The sequence below is a fragment of the Aquarana catesbeiana genome, linkage group LG01 (genome assembly GCF_042186555.1).
Source record: "Aquarana catesbeiana isolate 2022-GZ linkage group LG01, ASM4218655v1, whole genome shotgun sequence".
Classification (NCBI taxonomy): Eukaryota; Metazoa; Chordata; class Amphibia; order Anura; family Ranidae; genus Aquarana; species Aquarana catesbeiana.
In genome coordinates, this window is record NC_133324.1 from 503,306,407 (window position 1) to 503,323,821 (window position 17,415).

General features: G+C 45.2%; 1 protein-coding gene across 5 annotated transcripts in view; it reads left to right on the plus strand.

The window, feature by feature from the left end:
- Positions 1 to 17,415, plus strand: part of USHBP1 (USH1 protein network component harmonin binding protein 1) — a 227,914-nt gene that overhangs the window by 88,582 nt on the left and 121,917 nt on the right. For all 5 annotated transcript variants that reach the window (XM_073593094.1, XM_073593111.1, XM_073593120.1 and 2 more), the window contains one exon: positions 13,565 to 13,699. In XM_073593094.1, coding sequence (XP_073449195.1) covers positions 13,565 to 13,699 — 135 coding nt within the window. The remainder of the gene's footprint in view (positions 1 to 13,564; positions 13,700 to 17,415) is intronic.

Here is a 17,415-nt window from a genome sequence, read left to right on the forward strand (position 1 = left end):
GGGTCATCTTTCATTCCTGCTTGTCTGTCTACAAAGTCCACAAACTTATTAAAGGGTGGAAAAGGCACATTGTGTTTTCCTTTGTAGTTACAGCTATGAGTAATCCATCCTTCGTGTAACTCATAAGGAAGTTTTTGTGCTAAGGAGTTAATACCTCTAGCAGAGTCAAGATAAGAAAGGCAAGGAAAGTCTCCTTCTGCTTTAGCAACTTGTAACTCCATACACAGGTTACTGAATTCTCTGAGTCTTGGGTAACCTCTGCTAGGTATTTTTGGGAAGTCTTCTATCCTTTTACACAGTGTACTCTCTATAGCCTCTGGTGAGCCATAACATCTATCCAGTCTGTTCCAGATGTTTGCAAGGCCTATCTCAGGGTGGTTTATATTAATATCTCTGATCCTTTTGGCATGTTCAGCAGAATCATTGCCAAGCCACTTTACGAGGAGTTCTAACTGTTCCCTGCAGGATAGATCTAGACCTTGAATGACACTCTGGAAAGCAGGTCGCCATGCCCTGTAGTGTTGAGGGCGATCACTAAATTTGACAAGTCCTTGGGTAACTAACTCTCTTTTGGCCAGGAACTTGGCAAAGTCTACAGTAGCCTGATTGGCATTGGGGTAGGCTGCTGGTGTATTGTGGTGCGGTGTAAAGGCATACCTGGTAAAAGTCTCTTCTTTAGGCGCGCTGGGTTCAAACTTACATAAGGTTGGCAGTTTGTACCTGTTCGTTGCATACACCTTTGGAGTGAAGACTGGTGTTTGATGCTTGTATGAAGGCTGGGTACCTTGTGGAGTAGAAGGTTTGGTTTGAACTGGAAAGTCTGGAACTCTGTCAGATTTTTCTTGCTTGCAGCATTGGGGTCCCAGGTCATCTTGTGACTCCTTTATTTGATGTGACTCACTGACATCATATTTAATTTCTTGTTGTGGGATGCTGCTTGAGTCCCAGTGCTGGTGGACATAATCTGACGTGCGTTGTGAAGAATCTTGTTGGTCCTCTTCTAGACCCGATATGCTGCTGCCTAGTCTTGGCTCAGCGTAGGCGGCTGCTTCTAAAGCTTCTGCTTCTGCAATGGTGGCGTCAGCGTCTCTATCTACTGCTAGCGTATTCTTTCCTTCTCTCTCTCTCTCTTGCTCCAAGCGTACTCTTTCCTTCTCTCTCTCTTGTTCCTGTCTCATATTTTCTGCATCAAAGCGGGCCTTTTCTTTTTTCGTCTGCAACTCTTGGCCTGTGAATGCGGCCCTGGCTTTTGCTGCTTCAGCTTTTGAATGGCCGATAGCTGCTGCATTTGCGACAGATGACTTAGATGAGCTTGCTTGTGAACATGTTTTGTAGGAAGATGTCCCACTGTGAGACATGGCTGTGGGGAAGAAGCTGTCTTGCTGTATAGAGACCGTTTTAGTGTCGTTGCTGCTTGACAGAGCGCGTCTCTGTGTAGCGTGGCTGCATGCTTCGCCTGCCACAGGCCTGTATCTTTAAGGCTTCTGACTGTATGGGTATTGCGTAGCCCCGGGCTGTACAGCCTTCCGAAGTCAGCTTATCTTCCTTCAGAGGTCAGCTTAAAAATTTCACTGTTCTGTCTCAAGGAGCAGATAACTAAACCTTCTCATCCCAATAACTGTAGATAAAGGAAGGCCCGTAGACGTGGTGTATCTGGATTTTACAAAAGCATTTGACACAGTTCCCCATAAACGTTTACTGTACAAAATAAGGTCCGTTGGCATGGACCATAGGGTGAGTGCATGGATTGAAAACTGGCTACAAGGGTGAGTTCAGAGGGTGGTGATAAATGGGGAGTACTAGGAATGGTCAGGGGTGGCTAGTGGGGTTCCCCAGGGTTCTGTGCTGGGACCAATCCTATTTAATAATAAACGACCTGGAGGATGGGATAAACAATTCATTCTCTGTATTTGCAGATGATACTAAGCTAAGCAGGGCAATAACTTCTCAGAAGGATGTGGAAACCTTGAAAAAAGATCTGAACAAATTAATGGGGTGGGCAACTACATGGCAGATCAGGTTCAATGTAGAAAAATGTAAAATAATGCATTTGGGTGGCAAAAATATGAATGCAATCTATACACTGGGGGGAGAACAAATATTAGAAACAAAGAATACGGAGGAGAGATGGGTTTGCTTTAAGAGCATATTAAATAAGGGCATTAGCCAATGTATCCCATTGGGTAATAAATTTAAAAGAGCGAACAAAAGTCCTGGATGGCTTAACTCCAATGTAAAAATGCATATAAAAGCAAAGGAGAAGGCCTTCAAAAAATACAAGGTTGAGGGATCATCCTCAGCATTCAGACTTTATAAAGAATGCAATAAGAAATGTAAGCGTGCAATTAGGACAGCTAAGATAGAACATGAAAGACACATAGCGGAGGAGAGCAAAAAAAATCCCAAGAAATTCTTTAAGTATGTAAACAGTAAAAAAGGGAGGACAGACCATATTGGCCCCATAAAGAATGAGGAAGGACATCTGGTTACAAAGGATGGGGAGATGGCGAAGGTATTGAATTTATTCTTCTCCTCAGTCTTCACGAGTGAATCGGGGGGCTTCAGTAACCAAAACTGCAGTGTTTATCCTCATGACACAACACAGGAAGCACCTACATGGTTAACAGAGGACGGAATTAAAATTAGACTTGAGAAACTTAACATTAATAAATCACCGGGACCAGATGGCTTGCATCCGAGGGTACTTAGGGAACTCAGTCAAGTGATTGCCAGACCGTTGTTCCTAATTTTTACAGATAGTCTACTGACTGGAATGGTACCAGCTGATTGGAGAAAAGCCAATGTAGCACCTATATTTAAAAAGGGCCCAAAATACATCCCTGGGAATTACAGACCAGTTAGCCTAACATCGATAGTATGTAAACTCTTGGAGGGGATGATAAGGGACTATATACAGGATTTTAGTAATACGTACGATATCATTAGCAGTAATCAGCATGGATTCATGAAGAATCGTTCTTGCCAAACCAATCTATTAACCTTCTATGAGGAGGTGAGTTGCCATCTAGATAAAGGAAGGCCTGTAGACGTGGTGTATCTGGATTTTGCAAAAGCATTTGACACAGTTCCCCATAAACGTTTACTGTACAAAATAAGGTCTGTTGGCATGGACCATAGGGTGAGTACATGGATTGAAAACTGGCTACAAGGGCGAGTTCAGAGGGTGGTGATAAATGGGGAGTACTCAGAATGGTCAGGGGTGGGTAGTGGGGTGCCCCAGGGTTCTGTGCTGGGACCAATCCTATTTAATTTGTTCATAAACGATCTGGAGGATGGGATAAACAGTTCAATCTCTGTATTTGCAGACGATACTAAGCTAAGCAGGGCAATAACTTCTCCGCAGGACGTGGAAACCTTGCAAAAAGACCTGAACAAATTAATGGGGTGGGCGACTACATGGCAAATGAGGTTCAATGTAGAAAAATGTAAAATAATGCATTTGGGTGGCAAAAATATGAATGCATTCTATACGCTGGGGGGAGAACCTCTGGGGGAATCTAGGATGGAAAAGGACCTGGGGGTCCTAGTGGATGATAGGCTCAGCAATGGCAGGCAATGCCAAGCTGCTGCTAACAAAGCAAACAGAATATTGGCATGCATTAAAAGGGGGATCAACTCCAGAGATAAAACGATAATTCTCCCGCTCTACAAGACTCTGGTCCGGCCGCACCTAGAGTATGCGGTCCAGTTCTGGGCACCAGTCCTCAGGAAGGATGTACTGGAAATGGAGCGAGTTCAAAGAAGGGCAACAAAGCTAATAAAGGGTCTGGAGGATCTTAGTTATGAGGAAAGGTTGCGAGCACTGAACTTATTCTCTCTGGAGAAGAGACGCTTGAGAGGGGATATGATTTCAATTTACAAATACCGGACTGGTGACCCCTCAATAGGGATAAAACTTTTTCGCAGAAGAGAGTTTACCAAGACTCGTGGCCACTCATTAAAATTAGAAGAAAAGAGGTTTAATCTTAAACTACGTAGAGGGTTCTTTACTGTAAGAGCGGCAAGGATGTGGAATTCCCTTCCACAGGCGGTGGTCTCAGCGGGGAGCATTGATAGCTTCAAGAAACTATTAGATAAGCACCTGAATGACCACAACATACAGGGATATACAATGCAATACTGACACATAATCACACACATAGGTTGGACTTGATGGACTTGTGTCTTTTTTCAACCTCACCTACTATGTAACTATGTAACTATGTAAGAACCTCTGGGGGAATCTAGGATGGAAAAGGACCTGGGGGTCCTAGTAGATGATAGGCTCAGCAATGGCATGCAATGCCAAGCTGCTAACAAAGCAAACAGAATATTGGCATGCATTAAAAAGAGGATTAACTCCACAGATAAAACGATAATTCTCCCACTCTACAAGACTCTGCTCCAGCCGCACCTAGAGAATGCTGTCCAGTTTTGGGCACCAGTCCTCAGGAAGGATGTACTGGAAATGGAGCGAGTACAAAGAAGGGCAACAAAGCTAATAAAGGGTCTGGAGGTTCTTAGTTATGAGGAAAGGTTGCGAGCACTGAACTTATTCTCTCTGGAGAAGAGATGCTTGAGAGGGGATATGATTTCAATATACAAATACCGTACTGGTGACCCTACAATAGAAATAAAACTTTTTCGCAGAAGAGAGTTTAACAAGACTCGTGGCCACTCATTAAAATTAGAAGAAAAGAGGTTTAACCTTAAACTACGTAGAGGGTTCTTTACTGTAAGAGCGGCAAGGATGTGGAATTCCCTTCCACAGGCGGTGGTCTCAGCGGGGAGCATCGATAGCTTCAAGAAACTATTAGATAAGCACCTGATTGACCGCAACATACAGGGATATACAATGTAATACTGACACATAATCACACATAGGTTGGACTTGTGTCTTTTTTCAACCTCGCCTACTATGTAACTATGTAACTGTAGATATCGTATTTCTTTGATCTCAGTTTTATTAGAACAAGCCAGGTGAAATTTTTAAGTTCTCTAAGGGGTGATGGCGATAGATAGAGAAATACATGTGTTGTTTCCTGAATGTCTTCTCACAAAATGGTGGCTGTTTCACTTCCTGATAAGATTCTACCCAGAATTCCCTGCTTGCTGACAACTTCCTTAGTTACACATACAAATAAACAAAGAAACAGAACTGCAGCAATACCAAAAAGGAATGCTAGATGGAGCCTGCACACCACATATGATTGTCTTAAGTAGATTACACATTTTGCATGTAAATTTAACAACACAGGTACAAATAAGGTACAAATAACCAGTATAAAACATCTGCAAGACATCTGGTGGACAGAACAGCACTCGATTCCACTGCAGCTGTGTGACACTTAACTTGCCATTGAGGCTCTTTATGGAAGACCTCTACAACCTGCCCATGTGACTCATGAGAGTCACATGGGCAGGCAGAGGCCATGGTTCCGTTGTCCATGGCCGTAGGGACTCTTCACCATGAGATAATCAAATTCCAAGTTATTTCCTTAGCTAGGTTTCCACTGGTTATTGGTTATCCTTGGTTACAGAGGCACAACCCCTCTTTTAATTGGCTCTGTGCTGAGGTTCTCTCCTGGTCACCACAATGCAGTGAGACATGCTTCCAGAAGGTAGCCAAGGTCCTGTGCACCTCTTCACTCTCCTCCCTGTCGGAGGAGTACCGCGATTTTAGCGATGTCTTTGACAAAGGTCAAGCTGGTAGTTTGCCTCCACACGGCCTTATGATTGTGCAATTGATCTTCAACCTGGTGCCATACCCCCTCGTGGCCGGGTTTACGCTTTGCCGGTCTTGGAGGATAAGGCCATGGAGGAGTATGTTGCAGACGCACTTTATCGAGGTTTCATCCGCAAATCCTCGTCTCCTGCTGGTGCTGGTTCCTTCTTTGTGAAGAAGAAGAGCGGTGAACTGAGACCTTATGTATTGTTTAGAGGGGTCTCAAATATTTCACGATTAGGAATGCCTACCCGATTCCGTTGATTACAGAGTTATTTGACTGCCTCAAGGGAGCAACGGTTTTCACGAAGCTTGATTTGAGAGGGGTATACAATCTCGTGCGGATTAAGGAGGGCGACGAGTGGAAAACTGCGTTTAGTACCAGAACAGGCCATTATGAGTACCTCGTAATGCCTTTTGCCCTTTGTAACACCCAGCAGTTTTCCAGGAATATATTAACGATGTCCTCTGAGAGTTGTTGCAGTTATGTGTGGTGGTTTATCTCGATGATATCCTCATATTTTCCAAGTCCCTGGAGAGCCACCACACAGATGTCTGTCGTGTGCTTCAAAAACTAAGAGAAAACAATCTCTATTGTAATCTGGAGAAGTGTGAGTTCCATCGTGAACAGGTTAAATTCCTGGGCTATGTCATTTCCACTGCTGGTTTTTCGATGGACCCAGAGAAACTTTCAGCAATCCTACAGTGGCCCCGACCTGTGGGTTTATGTCCTCTGCAGCATTTCCTGGGCTTTGCCAACTATTACCGGAAGCTTATTCGTAACTTCTCGTCTCTGTTCAAGCCCCTGACCGATATGACCAGAAAGGAAAATAACCCACAGAGTTGATCTCCGGAGTCCATTAAGGCCTTTGAGAGTCTCATAGCTGCCTTTGTTTCTGCTCCTGTGTTGGCACATCCTGATCCTACGTTGCCTTTTATCCTAGAAGTTGATGCTTCTGAGACTGGTGTTGGCGCCCTTCTGTCTCAACGTCCTAACTCTGAAAGCGCTATGCATCCATGTGGCTACTTTTCCAAGAAATTGTCACCTGCAGAGTGCAATTACGAAATTGGTGACAGAGAGCTGTCGGCGATCATTTTAACCCTGAAAGAATGGAGGCATCTCCTTGAAGGTACCACTCTGCCGGTTCTCATTCTTACTGACCATAAGAATGTCACATTCTTCTCTGAGGCTAAGCGCCTCTCTCCCAGAAGGGCGCGATGGGCTCTTTTCTTGTCAAGTTTCAATTACGTTGTCTCATTCTTACCCGGTACTAAGAATGTAAGGGTTGATGCTTTGTCACAACAATTTTCCTCCACTTCCAAGTTGGAGTCGGTCCCGGTTCCTGTGATTCCTCCTGATCGTATTCTGCCTACGGTTCGCACCAGTCTTACTTCTCCTTTGGGTGATAAAATTCTTGCTGCTCAGGTCCATGCTTCTCCTGAGAAACCTTGTGACCGCTGCTTTGTCCCAGAGAGTCTCAGTACTGCCCTGCTCTAGACTTACCATTCTCCCAAGGCAGCTGGCCACCCTGGGAGGAATCAACTCCTTTGGGCCATTTCCCAACAATTCTGGTGACCTAGTCTACGAGCTGATGTAACTGCCTTCGTAGCTGCCTGTTCCACGTGTGCTCAAAGTAAGACTCCATGACACCTTCTAGTGGGCCTCCTACAACCCATACCCAATGGAGAGAGGCCCTGAACCCACCTGTCTATGGATTTCTGTGACAGACTCACCCGGGATAGAGGCTTTTGGAGGGGACTGAATGTGAGCCTCTTGCCTACAGATTATGGGCCCTGGCATTTGGGGTACCCTTGAGGTGTTGTTACTTTGGCTTCGGGTCCTTGTCCCCCAGGACACACAGACTCTGGGGACCCTGTATTTGCCATAGTAGCAATAGTGACTGAGTCATACTGTTGGGACTCATACTGTGAGAAGATGCTAATGTCATCAACTCCACTCACCTGTCTGATGTCAGCTCTAATGTGTTTAATGTAAATGAGTTTAGTCTGGCCTATCACAGGTTCTAAGGGTATTCAACTCATTGTTGTTTGTTCTAATTAACCCTGTGTTGATGTTTATGGTAATGTGTGTTGAATAGTCAATGAGCTAGGAGACGTAGTCACTTAGTCTGGGTAAATGATTTAGTAAACTAGCTCATGTTAATTAGGTTACAGTTGTATTGTTAGAGGAGGTTCCAACGGCATATAAAGTCTTGTAATTTTGATTCTAAAAAAAATATAGTCCATGTTAGCAACAAGCAAGTGTCGCCTTGTTTTGTGCTCAGAGAGGTTGGAATATCTGATATCTGTATCCAGACTACAAGAAAGTGGTATACTGATGGAAGCACTCAAGTGGAGTATGGGACGTTCTGTGACAATTTCTTTGTGGGGTGACCCAACCCCCAAGGCATCACTGTTATCCTTATGGTGGTTGACCGGTTCTCAAAGATGTGTCATTGTATTTCACTTAAGAAGCTGCCCACTTCTAAGGAACTGGCTTCCATTTTTGCTCAGGAGATCTTTCGTTTACATGGGCTACCCAAGGTGATTGTTTCGGACAGTGGTAGTCAGTTTGTCTCCTGCTTCTGGTGAGCCTTTTGTGCACAGTTGGGAATTCAGCTTGCTTTCTCCTCTGCGTATCACCCGCAGTCTAATGGGGCCACAGAACGAGCCAATCAGTCCTTGGAGCAATTCTTATTTCTGACCATCATAACAGCTGGTCAGATCTATTACCGTGGGCAGAGTTTGCTTACAACAGTGCCTTGAATTCTGCTTCCAGATTGTCCCCGTTTATGGCGAATTATGGTTTCCAACCTGCCATGTTGCCTGACTCGTTTGTTCCACAGAGTATTCCTGCGTTAGAGGAGCATCTCCGTGGTCTTCGGTCCACTTGGGCACAAGTCCAGGAGGCTTTGCAACATGCTAATGATTGGTACAGACTCCATGCTGACCGCAGATGCCTGCCTGCACCTTCCTACCAGGTTGGGGACAGAGTTTGGCTGTCGTCTCGCAACCTCTGACTTCGTGTTTCTTCTTTGAATTTCACACCTCGTTTTATTGGGCCTTTCCATATCCTTCACAGGATTAACCCAGTGGCTTACGCCTTGGACCTTCCTCCTGGTATGCGCATCTCAAATGTGTTTCATGTCTCCTTATTGAAACCTTTGGTCTGCAATCGCTTTACCACCTTGGTGCCACGTTCTCACCCTATACAGGTTAAGAACCATGAGGAGTATGAAGTACTATCCATTGTTGACTCCCGTAGGTTCCGTGGGAGCATACAGTACCTGGTGCATTGGAAGGGGTATGGTCCGGAGGAACGCTCTTGGGTCTCATCCTCGGACGTACATGCCCCTGTCCTCCTACGTGATTTCCATAGACGTTTTTTCCTCAAGCCCGGTGGTCCTCCGAGGGGGAGGGGTCGTTGAGGAGGGGGTACTGTCAGGGCTGGGCTCAGCCCTTCCTTCTCTGAGCTGGCCGCTCAGCTGTCTGCTAATTGCCAGCTCCCATCTCTCTCCACAGTTACCCAGCTGTTTTCGATTCTGCTCGTCAGTCCTGCCTACTTAAAGTCGTCCAGCTCACTTGATCTCTGCCTTCACCTTTGTCAACATCACAGAGACGTTCTTCTGCATTCCTGTTGAAGACTTGCTCGGCTGACGTTCCTTCTGGCTCCTGATCCTGCTTACTGTAGTTCTGTGTTTATCTCTGTTTCTCTGACATTTGCTTGACTGACTACCCTATTCGGTTACTGAACTCTGGCTTATTTTGACTACGCTTACTCTGTTTACCTTATTATTATTATTATTATCATTATTATTATTATTATTATTAATGATGTGATTTAACTATACATCTGTCTCGGTCTGATTCATGGTTCCTGATACATAGATAGGAAAGTCTCCTATGGGGGCAATACAGTGCAGAAAGCACACCAAGGACACAGCTCCTATTGAAGGGGGGGGGGGAGCAGGAGGCTCCGCAGATTGCACTTCCTGGAGGCAACACATGAGTAAGGGATCACATCATGGGTAACATATCTCCCTGCTTTGAACATGAACATACTCTTAGATCTAGCTAAGGGCTCCAACTTAGTTACAGTGAGATCTAAGGCACCTTAAATGGATAGAAAGGTTGTGAGAAAAAACATATTAAAACAAAAACTTAACCTTATGTATAACAAGGGACATTTATATGAGGAGGTTCCTCTGCCCCTCATCCCCATCTCCACTCATCCGGCACTGGCGGGGTGGACAAAATAGCACCCGGTACGGGGGGGCAGACCGGCAGGGCAGGTGATCAGGAAAGTTATGAGTCTTGGCTGATTCTGCAGAGGCCTCATTTCCCATGATCCCGCCATCTCCCCACATCTGTCCCCATGGGTAAATTAAGAGCGTCCCCAAGTCACCCAGAGAATATGGATAAGGGGTATCAGTCCACCTTGTGGGAGGGAGACCCGTAGCGTGGAGCATCTGTGTAGTCGGTAGCCAAAAGCACGCGTAGGCCACAGCAGACCTCAGCACGGGTAAAAAGTCAGCTCCATCTGGCCGCGTGAAGAAGGGTCCCCTCGGATCAGTGAGCGGCGGGGGGTCTCTACCCGCCCCAGATAATCTCAGGCAGTCTTGGTCAGATGTCATATAGCTGCAGGCCGTAGGGTCAGCACCCCTTTCCAGGTGGATGAGAAAGTGCCAGAGTTACAGGGGGGGGCACCCTTCTAGCAGGCCTTGTAGTCATAGAGGGACACATGAGGGGGGCAACCTCAGGGAAGAGACTTAACGGTCCCGGGGCAGAGATCCAATCCAGCGGGATGCCTCCTCCGGGGAAGTAAAGAATTTAGTAGCCTCACCATCCACGACACGGAGTCGGGCTGGAAACATCATATTGTATTTCAAACCTTTGGTGCGGAGCTGGGCCTTAACCTGGTCGAAGGTCCTGCGGAGTCACTGTGTTTCCAACGACTAGTCTGGAAACAGCGTGATCTTTGCATTTTCGTGGTGTAGCTCCCCCATCTTTCGCGCCTCCCTCAGGACAAGGTCTCGATCACGAAAATTCAATAACCGGAAAATGAAGGTTCTCGGTGGCATTCCAGGTGGGCTCCTGACCGAAGGCATCCTGTGCGCCCGATCGATAGCGAAGTAGTACCGTGTAGGCCGCAGGATCACGGCCTTCAACCCCCTCAGGGAGGCCCACCAAGCGGAGGTTGTTTTTCCGGGTTCCTGTTCTCCTGGTCCTCCGTGTGGGATTCCATTGCTCTCATCTTAACTTGTAGCGTGCGGAGGGAGTCGCCATGTACACGGATCGTGTCCTCCGTATCTCCTACCCTCCGTTCCGCCTCTGACAGTCTATCGCAGTGCTTATCCATGTCCTGCCTGATCAGACCCATCTCCACCTGCATTTGTTCTATCTTTGCCGTGAGCATAGTTTGGCAGCCCGTGATGGCTTGCATGAGGGCAGTAAACTGTTCAGTCCCCATAGGAGATGGCTCAGGCTGCTCAGTCTGGGACGCCATGCTGGCAAGCTAAGGTGCACGTGGGCCCCCGGGATGATGGAGGGGTTTTGGGAGCCGGTTGTCGCTTGCGTTGCAAACCAGAATTCCCCCTTTTCATACCCGGTGCTAGTCAGCTCCTCTCCAGCAAGTTAGCAATGCCGTAGATCCCTTAAAACCGGATAATTTAGCCATCCAGGTGCGGAGCTCCAGTCACACCCGTCCATCTTGACCATGCCCCCTGTTTGGACAGATTTAAGTGAGTTTTTACTAAGAATTACAGGCCTACAATATAAAGCGCCAAATTTCTATACAAAACAATGTACTGCTTTGAGATGAAAAAATATGACATAATCATACAGCCAGGGAGGCTACTGTGACCTATAAACTGTACAACTCAGTTGAACAACAAACTGAAATCTTTTAGGTGGAGGGAAGTAAAAATAAAAAAACTAAAATAATATGTTGCATAAGTGTGCACAACCTTAAACTAATACTTTGTTGAAGCACCTTTTGATTTTATTACAACACTCAGTCTTTTTGGGGTCGAGTATATCACATCTTGACTTGGCAATATTTACCCTCTCTTCTCTGCAAAAACATTCCAAATCTGTCAGATTGCGAGGGCATTTCCTGTGCAGAGCCCTCTTCAGATCATCCCACAGATTTTCAATCGGATTCAGGTCTGGGCTCTGGCTGGGGCATTCCAAACCTTTAATATTCTTCTAGTGAAGTCATTCCCTTGTTGATTGGAATGTACGCTTTGGGTCGTTGTCATGCTAAAAGTTGAAGTTCCTCTTCATGTTCAGCTTTCTAGCAGAAGCCTGAAGGTTTTGTGCCAACATTGACTGGTATTTGGAACTGTTCATAATTCCCTCTACCTTGACTAAGGCCCCTGTTCCAGCTGAAGAAAAACCACCCCAAAGCATGATGCTGTCACCACCATGCTTCACTGTGGGTATGGGTTTCTTTTGGTGATGTGCAGTGTTGTTTTTGTGGCAAATATATCTTTTGGAATTATGGCCAAAAAAGTTCAACCTTTGTTTTATTAGACCAGAACACATTTTCCCACATGCTTTTGGGAGACTTCAGATATGTTTTTGCAAAATTTAGGCGGGCTTGGATATTTTTCTTGGTAAGAAAAGGCTTCCGTCTTGCCACTCTACCCCATAGCCCAGACATATGAAGAATACGGGAGATTGTTGTCACATGTACCACACAGCCAGTACTTGCCAGATATTCCTGCAGCTCCTTTAATGTTGCTGTAGGCTTCTTGGTAGCCTCCTTGACCAGTTTTCTTCTAGTCTTTTCATAAAAGGGACGTCCAGTTCTTGGTAATATCACTGTTGTGCCATATTTTCTCCACTTGATGATGACTGCCTTCACTGTGTTCCATGGTAAATCTAATGCCTTGAAAATTCTTTTGTACCCTTCTCCTGACTGATACCTTTTAACAATGAGATCCCTCTGATGCTTAGGAAGCTCTCTGCCGACCATGGCTTTTGCTGTAGGATGCGACTAAGAAAATGTCAGGAAAGACCTACTAGAACAGCTGAACTTTATTTGGGGTTAATCAGAGGTACTTTAAATGATGGCAGGTGTGTACTGACCCCCTTTTTAACATGAGTTTGAATGTGATTGCTTAATTCTGAACACAGCTACATCTCCAGTTATAAGAGGGTTTGCACACTTATGCAAACACATTATTTCAGTTTTTTATTTTTACTCCCCCCCCCCCCCCCCCAAAAAAGATTTCAGTTTGTTTTCAATGAAATTGTACAGTTTATAGGTCACATTAAAAGGTGGAAATTAGCTGAAGCTGAAATTATTTTTTTACATCACGGAAACCTGACATTTTAACAGGGATGTGTAGACTTTTTCTACCCACTGTATGTGATGCATTAACGCACTTATATTTAAAATACAGTATATTGCAGCCCATTTATTTTGAGTGGTATGCCAATGCACCCAGGTGCACAGGAAACTCTACCTGTCCCTATTCTGGGAATGCAATGCACGGTGGTGTGTTACTATGCATTACAGTGCGTGACTTTAATGCTTTGGAATGACAGCCAAAATGAATGGTACTGCAGCATACTGGCACATGTGAGGTGTGGTACCATGAGTTGCGGTAACATACACTTTATCTCAGTACAAAGGTGTGAACCTGGCTTTATCCTTTAGGTGTAAACGGCCCTCTATTAGTGATGTGGAGAATGCACAAATGTAGAAATTTTGTTGTACTAGACAATTTATTTGTCCATAAATGGATACAACTACTTTCTTTTTTTTTTTATTTCATTACCAAACATTTTAGTTTACGTTCTTCTCTTCATTCTCATTTTATCAATTTACAGTTAAAGAAGTTACAAGACATCCTTCAGGATGACGAACTCTCCCCACTTATTTCACCATCTACCAGTCCCTGCTCTGAAGAAGGGTATAATGTGACTTCTGGTTCTGAGTCACCCATTCAGTTAAAGCCTTGTCAGGTAAACAAATGACAAATACAATAGTAAAAAATTAAAAAATATAAATGTATATTTTGCAATGCTAAGCCCTGCCACTGTGTGAGTATAAGAAAAGGACACACAGGATTTGTGATTTATGCAGAGTAGGGGGCTGCAGAGTATTGTGGCTGCGAGAAGAAGACTGGGGTTTCAGTGTTCTCCAGGTTTTGTAATCCCGGATCAGGGTATGGGGCTTCAAAGAGATTCAGGTGGGAAGAAATCTCCAATCTGGTGTCCAGGTCTTACTGGAGACCTGCAGGCTGTGTAGGTGCGCAGGCGGGCACACTTGTTATAAGCAAGAAACTGGCCATGGCTCAGGCCCCCATCAGGAGAGAGCTGTGTGCCCCATTAAGAGATGTCATCCGCTCCAAAGACTGCACCCCATCGTGGCAAGATTCCTCGCTCACAGGACTGAGAAAGTTGGGAAAGCTAAGTGAGCCTGGGAGACCAGGAGTACTGAGGCAACTAGGGTAAAGAGAGAGCCTGTGAGTCTCAGAGGAGTGAGAGAGAGCCTAGGGTGTCAGTAGTGGTACTGTGCAGCAGGATGCCACAGTCTACAAGGTTGGATAAACCAGGAGAGCTGGGGATACGGTCTGAGGAACCAGTACCAATAGCAATTTTTCTGCCAAGAAGAAAGGCAGGTGGCTTAGCATTTTGCATTTTCGGTACCTGTTTTTTCTTATGCCTTGTGAAGCTGAAACCTCTGCATGGGAAATACTGACGTAAGAGACTTTGTCTTCTTTAATTTTGCTTAGTAAAAGTAGGCCAAGCCCATAATTACATATCGCTATACATACAGTATTGTGGAAAAGTTTTAGGCAAGTGTGAAGAAATGCTGTGAAGTAAGAATGCTTTAAAAAATACAGTATATTTTAATTGTTTACTTTTATCAATTTACAAAATGCAAAGTTTTGCGAGCAGAAGAAAAATCTAATTTGAATCAATATTTGGTGTGACTATCCCTTGGCTTCAAACCAGCATCAATTCTTACACTTGCACGCTTTGTACACAAAGTCAGGAATTTTTAAGAATTAGAGCAGGGGTCTTCAAACTTTCTAAACAAAGGGCCAGTTTGTAGTCCTTCAGACTTTAGGGTGGCTGGACTATGGCCAGTGGAATTTGGAATTTTCCTGGCATCAGTGGTAGTAAACATCGCTACATTTGATATTAGGGGGAGGAATAATGCCCCAACATTGGGAGGAATAGCTCCCCGTTGTTAGGGTCAATGGGAGAAGGTTTGTCCCACTGTTGATGTCAGTTGGCAGAATTGAGTCTTGTATCAGTAGAAGGAATAGTGCCCCAAGGGCCGAGTAAAGGCAAGCAAAGGGCCACAGTGTGGAGACCACTGGATTAGAGTCAGGTGTATGTTTAACCAATTATACCAAGCAAGTGCTATGATCAGAAATTTCATATATGGGTTGAAACACAGTCATAAACCGAAACAGCTGTGTACGTAGTAGGCTTAAAACTGGAACAGGCAAACTCTGCTACTAAGGTGAGGTTGTGGAGGACAGTTTCATGTCACAGGTCATACACCATGGCAACACTGAGCACAGCAACAAGACACGGGGTAGTTATACTGCATCAGCAAGGTCTCTCCCAGGCAAAGATTTCAAAGCAGACTGGGGGGTTTCAAGATGTGCCGTTCAAGCTCTTTTGAAGAAACACAAAGAAACGGGTATCAGGAACCATGAATCAGACCGAGACAGAAGTATAGTTAAATCACACTTGTTTAATAATAATAATAATAAGGTAAACAGAGTAAGCGTAGTCTAAACAAGCCATAGTTCAGTAACCGGATTGGGTAGTCAGCCAAGCAAATGTCAGAGAGCCAGAGATAAACGTAGTAGTACAGCAAGCAGGATCAGGAGCCAGAAGGAACGTCAGCCAAGCAAATCTTCAACAGGAACGCAGGAGAAAGTCTCTGTGATGTTGACAAAGGCAAAGGCAGAGATCAACAACAGCTGGGTAACTGTGGAGAGAGATGGGAGCTGGCAATTAGCCGACAGCTGAGCGGTCAGCTCAGAGAAGGAAGGGCCCGAGCCCAGCCCTGACAACGGGCAACTTGAGGCCTGTCGACGCAGTGGTTGACCAAGGAAACTTAATGAATCAGATGAAAGACACATCATGCTTACTTCCCGTTGTCATTGGAAGATGTTCAGCAGTGCCATCAGCACAAAACTGGCTGAAACCAGTGGGACCCAGGTACATTCATCTACTGTTTCAGAGAAGTCTGGCTAGAAGCGGTCTTCGTGGAAGAATTGTGGCCAAAAAGCCTCAATTCTGACGTGGAAACAAGGCTAAGCGACTCAACTATGCATGAAAACATAGGAACTGGTGTGTAGCAAAATGGCAGCAGGTGCTCTGGGCTGAGTCAAAATTAGAAATAATTGGCTATAGCAGGAGGCAGTTTGTTTGCTGAAAGGCAACAGTAAAGCATGGTGGTGGTTCCTTGCAAGTTTAGGGCTTCCTTTCTGCAAATGTAGTTGGATATTTTGTGAGGATCAATAGTGTCCTCATTGCTGAGAAATACAGGCTGATATTTATCCATCATGCCATACCATCAGGGAGGCGTGTGATTGGCCCCAAATGTATTCTGCAGCAGAAAAACAACCGCCAAACATACAGCCAATGTCATTAAGAATTACCTTCAGCATAAAGAAGAACAAGTCCTGGAAGTGATGGTTTAGCCCCCAGAAAGCCCTGATCTCAATATCATCGAGTCTGTCTGGGATTACATGGAGAGACAGAAGAATGTGAGACAGTCTACATCCACAGAAGATCTGTGATTAGTTCTCCAAGATGTTTGGAACAACCTACCTGCCGGGGTCCTTCAATTGTGTGCAAGTGTAAGTATAAGAATTGATGCTGTTTTGAAGGCAAAGGGTGGTCACATCAAATATTCATTTGATTTGGATTTCTCTTCTATTCGTTCTTAATTTACAGCATTTTTTCCCACACCTGCCTAAAACGTTTCCACAGTAGTGTGTATATATATATACACAAATGGGAGCTGTGTCACTAATGCAGAAGAAGGGTGTTGTTCGCAAAATATCATTCTCTAGTAGAGTCTAGTTAGTTTATGCTCCTATGTGCTGTGAGAGCAACTTGAAGCCCGACACATGGGGAAGCCAGTCCTGACTTGTTTTGCCCCAGCAGACAAGCCACAAAGCCAGACTGACATCTGAGTCGGAAGAGAAGCCGGAGCTGCCTTAATAAAATACTTTAAAAACCTGTGTACTGTGTTTTCTTTTTGACGCTTTTTTTTTTAGGTGAATGGGTAGGGGTACGATGTACCCCATACTCATTCACATAGGGTGGGGGGCTGGGATCTGGGGACCTCCTTGTTAAAGGGGGCTTCCAGATTCCAATAAGCTACTGCCCGCAGACCCCACGGCCAGGGTTGTCGGGAAGAGGCCCTTGTCCTCATTAACATGGGGACAAGGTGCTTTGGTGTGGGGGTCACAGGGCCCCCACTTCCCCAAAGCACCCACCCCCAATATTGAGGGCATGCGGCCTGGTATGGTTCCGGTGGGGGGTTGGCTCTCTCTTGTTCCCACCCCTTTCCCAGCCTGCCAAGGCTGCGTGCTTGAATAAGGGTCTGGTACGGATTTTGGGGGGATCCCACATTATTTTTTTAAGGAGTTCCCCTTAAAAAAAATCCATGCTAGACCGAAGGGTCTGGTATGGTCTTGGAG